The following is a 4,359-nucleotide window of genomic DNA, read 5'->3' on the forward strand; positions in this document are numbered from 1 at the left end:
TTTTTTGTTAATTTTTAATTTTTTTTAACTAAAATTAACTGACACGTGTCGATTTAAAATAAGAAGTTGCTTTCGAAGAATATATATAAAATAAAGAAATCATAAAAATAGTATTTCGTGTTAAAATGGAACAGAAAAAATGGAGTTCAAGGGTTAAAATGGAACAAGGCTAAGTTGGAGTGCCAAAATGAAAAATGGGGCCAAGTTTGAGGGGCTATGTATGTGTTTGGCCTATTCAATTCTTTATATATTCACTAGATTTGATTGATATTGCAAAAAGTTTGGTAATTGGAAAATTGGCATGCATGATAGGTTGATTGATGCAATATCAAATCTTAACTTTTACACTATTCTTTTTACAGAGAGATGTGATGAAACAAAGAAAAGGTTATTTGACATGATGCACAATTACTCCATTACATTTGTCAGAAAATCCTTTTTGAGTTGTCACACTATTTTTTTTCGGGTCATCGTTTGATTTGAAACAAAATAATTCGAATTATAATACGATTAAATATTAAAATTATTTAGTAAATATATTTTTATTAATAAGTATTTAGTTCATTGCATCAAATTGGACATATGAAGTACAATATAAAATAACATGGTTCGAACATGAAGAGTACGTCATGCTAATGTACCCTATAAATGATACTTATCTTGGGATTAAACGTTATTGAGCACATTGAACTTTAGTTTAAATGAGATAAATATTTAATTTTAATATTATCTATGATTAACAAAGCTATAAATCCTAGACTAGAAATTTGATTTTTTTGGGGTTAATTAAGTCAACTCTACTAAATGTAGTTTTCCTGAAAACTTAGGGGCCTGTTACGTGTTAAGTTTTACTATAATTACTTAAAATGTGTATAGATAACATATTTTTTCGATTAGACATGTGACTTCAACGATTCTCATAGTTCGTTAATTAGTTAATCATCAATATAATTTCATAATTTTGGAAGATAGTTCGTTATTTTATCTCGATATTAGTAATTTTGAAATTACTATTCCACATAAAGTATGATGTAAAACTAATACTACAATAATTATTATATAAAGTATCAACCTTCTTTAGATTGTTATAATAACAATTGTATGAAAATTATTATTTCTTTATCAACTAACCAAAAGTCTCTTCCTAGTTATAGTTTTGTCATATTGTTGTAACCAGAAAACTAGTCCTTGAGTGAAAAAACAAAACATGCTGCTAAAATATTCAATGAAACTAACTTTATGACAGTATTTTTCCTTCCATAAATACTCTAATAAAAGAATATACACCTCGATGCATAATGACTGAGTCAGAATTTTTATTAAGAATATTTAAAATATAAAAAAATAAACACATGAAAAAGTTGAAGGGGGTCCAAACAATGTAATCTTTTATTAAAAATGATTCAGATGAATCCTTCGATCTTACCTGATTTCGACTTCGATGTAACACATACTAATAAAAAGAATTTAGTACTAGACAGGCTGTTTTCATCTTTCACTCAAATTATAATTTTAATGTCTAGGTTCACTTCTTTTTCCCCACACACAATCATACCTCTAGTAGACAAGTCTTTCCATTTTCCATCACACTTACTATTGCAATAACTACTATTTCTTGAAAAGATAACGTAAAGTGAACGTCTTCATCCTTTAATTCATCTAAAAAGTCATACACCCTCAAAAAAAATAAAAAATCCCACACTTTATAGCTCATTGGGGAGGAGCTAGAGATCAAGGTAAAAGTATAGAATTTAATAATTTAAATTTTATGTGTTAAGAAAAAAATCATTCAACCTATATAAATTACTCTCTCCGTCTTATTTAAGTTGTTTCTTTAAAGCTTTTTTGTATATAATAATAAAATTATATAATATATAATTTATTAAATTATTTTTATTTATTAAATATTTTTTTAGAATTGAGGAGCATTAAAAAGAATTATAGTTTTAATGTTAAGAATATAATTGAAAATAAGTATCAACTTTAGTCTTGAATTATTAAAATAATTTTTTTTTTATACTTATAGCATAGTTAAAATAGAACGAAAAAAAAAGTATTAATTTAAATTTTAATATTCTCTATGTCTCATTTTATGTGAAATCTTTTTTAGATATATAAAAAACTGTTATTTTGTTATAATTAAAAATAATTTAACTTTAAAATCTTTAATTTCTTTTAGGACATATTTAAAAGTGTTCCTTTTTTTAAAAAAAAAATACAATATCAAGTCAAATATCACACTATTTGTTGTTATTATTGTTTCTTTTTTTGTAAACTTTACAATATTTTTCGTATTAATTATTTTACTTTATTCATAGTTTTCTTCTTCTTCTTCTATTACTTGAGTTTTATCCACTTAAAATGAAAATCTTTCGAAAACAATCTCTCTATTTCATACGGTAGTATTACGTACACTCAATCCTCCCTAGACTCCAAATAGCTAGAATCTTAAACTCGTAAACTTTAAATTCTGACTCTGCATTATACGCCGCTTTCATTTTAATTTCCTATAACCTCAAACACCCAACCCCCATCTTCATTCTTTTACTACATATTCTATCTGTCACTCTCTTTCTTGTAAGTATTTCATTTTCCTCTTCTTATAGCAAAACCACTATTTCTCACCAAGCAAAAAATCAAGAACTGAAAGCCATGAAAGAAAGAGGCAAAGCTGCAATGGAAACTGACACTTTCTCAGATTTCAATTACTCTGTTTCATCAGACATGCCCTGTAAGAAACACCCATCTTCATCTTCAATTGGAATCTGTTCTTATTGCCTTAAAGAGAAATTAGTCAATTTAGTTTGCTCAGAATGTGGTGAACAAAGACTCTCTTCTTGTTCTTGCTCTGATTCATCTGAAGTTGGAAGAATTGGGAGAATTTCATCTCTGTTACAAAATGAGAAAAAACAGAGCATAAGAGGTGGAAAAACAGAGCAAGTCATTGTTCTGAGGAGAAGCAATAGTAGTTGTGTTGAAATCAAGAAAAACAGCAATGGGTTTTGGAAAATCAAAAGATTTTTCAGTAAGAAGAAGAAAAAGGGTGTTGAAAATGGTAATGATTTGGATGAAAATAGTGATATTTGGGTTTCTGATGCAATGGCAGTTTCAAGATCAAGATCAGTTTGTAGTTTCAGAGGAGGTGGATTCAACGATACTGATGAAGGAAGTGATTACAGATTCTCAAGTGCTAAAATCTCCGATGTTACTGGTGGGATACTCATGGATTCTTCTGATGAACCAAGAAAAAGCGGATTTCGAAGCATATTTCCTGTTAAGGAAAGTGATTTTATGGATGATTCGGCCTTCATCGACTTAAAATTGGATTTGTCACTCGAGTCAAAATCAGATTATCCTGGTGGTGCTGTAAGGCTTAGTAATGTTTCTGATAGTAATGGACGGGTTGGGTTGGATTTGAGCGGGTTGAAATCGGGATCAAGTAATGGGGGATTTGGGCATAGTGGTTCTTGTAGGATGACAATGAGTGGTGGCAAAGGGAACAAAGTGTGGAAATGGATTTTTAAGCAAAGTTCAAGCAAATCTTGATAAACTATATATATGGGTGAAAATCATTTACATTCTCGATTTTGGTTTAAAAATCAAACTCACCCCTCAATTATGAACAATAGACATTCTCCGTCGTGGTCTCTACCTTAGCTAGTTTAGAGAGTTACTTTGAAAGTAAATATAGAATTTCCTATGCTTTTTATCTTCTTAAATCTCACATGTATCCTTTTCCTCAACACATTGTGGTAGTGGATTAAGAAAAACAAAAGAAGCAAAATAAATGGATCTTTTTATTTTTATTAGTATTATACATAGAAGAAATTTCTTGCTTATTACCTTGATTATACATTTATGTCTTATAGTATTGTATAAACTATGTTTGTTAACTAAATTTGTTTTAGGGTTGGTATGTTATTGATTTGACCTAAACCTTTATTTTGGTACACATCAAGTTGTTTCATTTCGATAGATTGAGGAGCCATCAAATCACTTCGAGTTGTTTTTTTAGAATAATAATTTATAAAGTGAAAGCAATTTAGGTAGTTGTCCGACTATCTTATTGACACTTTTACTACCTAACAATGGGAACTAGAGTGAGTAGCTAGATTATTGTCGTCTTCTACCATCTTAATTATCAATGTTTTTTACTACCTAATATAAAGGATGATATTTGTTGAGAGAAGTAAAATAAGGAGATAGATTATTATTGTATGCAATTATCTTATGAGCGCTCTTACTATCTCAAAGTGAATGATATACGCTGAGAGAAGTAGTATGAGGAGCTACATTGTTATTTTCTTCGACTATCATATTAATGTTCTTATTACCTAACAAAGAAGATGATATTCATTG

At 28.6% G+C, this 4,359-nt stretch overlaps 1 protein-coding gene across 1 annotated transcript; it reads left to right on the forward strand.

Annotated features, from left to right (window-relative positions):
• The first annotated feature begins 2,514 nt into the window (after window positions 1–2,514).
• On the forward strand, window positions 2,515–3,806 carry LOC107060027 (uncharacterized). Its single transcript, XM_015307317.1, has one exon. The coding sequence runs from the start codon at window positions 2,653–2,655 to the stop codon at window positions 3,544–3,546; it is 894 nt and encodes a 297-aa protein (XP_015162803.1). The 5' UTR covers window positions 2,515–2,652; the 3' UTR covers window positions 3,547–3,806.
• Window positions 3,807–4,359: the final 553 nt, after the last annotated feature.

The sequence above is a fragment of the Solanum tuberosum genome, unplaced genomic scaffold, assembly GCF_000226075.1.
Source record: "Solanum tuberosum cultivar DM 1-3 516 R44 unplaced genomic scaffold, SolTub_3.0 scf00051, whole genome shotgun sequence".
Taxonomy (NCBI): domain Eukaryota; kingdom Viridiplantae; phylum Streptophyta; class Magnoliopsida; order Solanales; family Solanaceae; genus Solanum; species Solanum tuberosum.

Bases quoted from the DNA above. Each gene is read 5' to 3' on its own strand.
- LOC107060027 (XM_015307317.1), top strand. From the start codon at position 2,653: ATGAAAGAAAGAGGCAAAGCTGCAATGGAAACTGACACTTTCTCAGAT.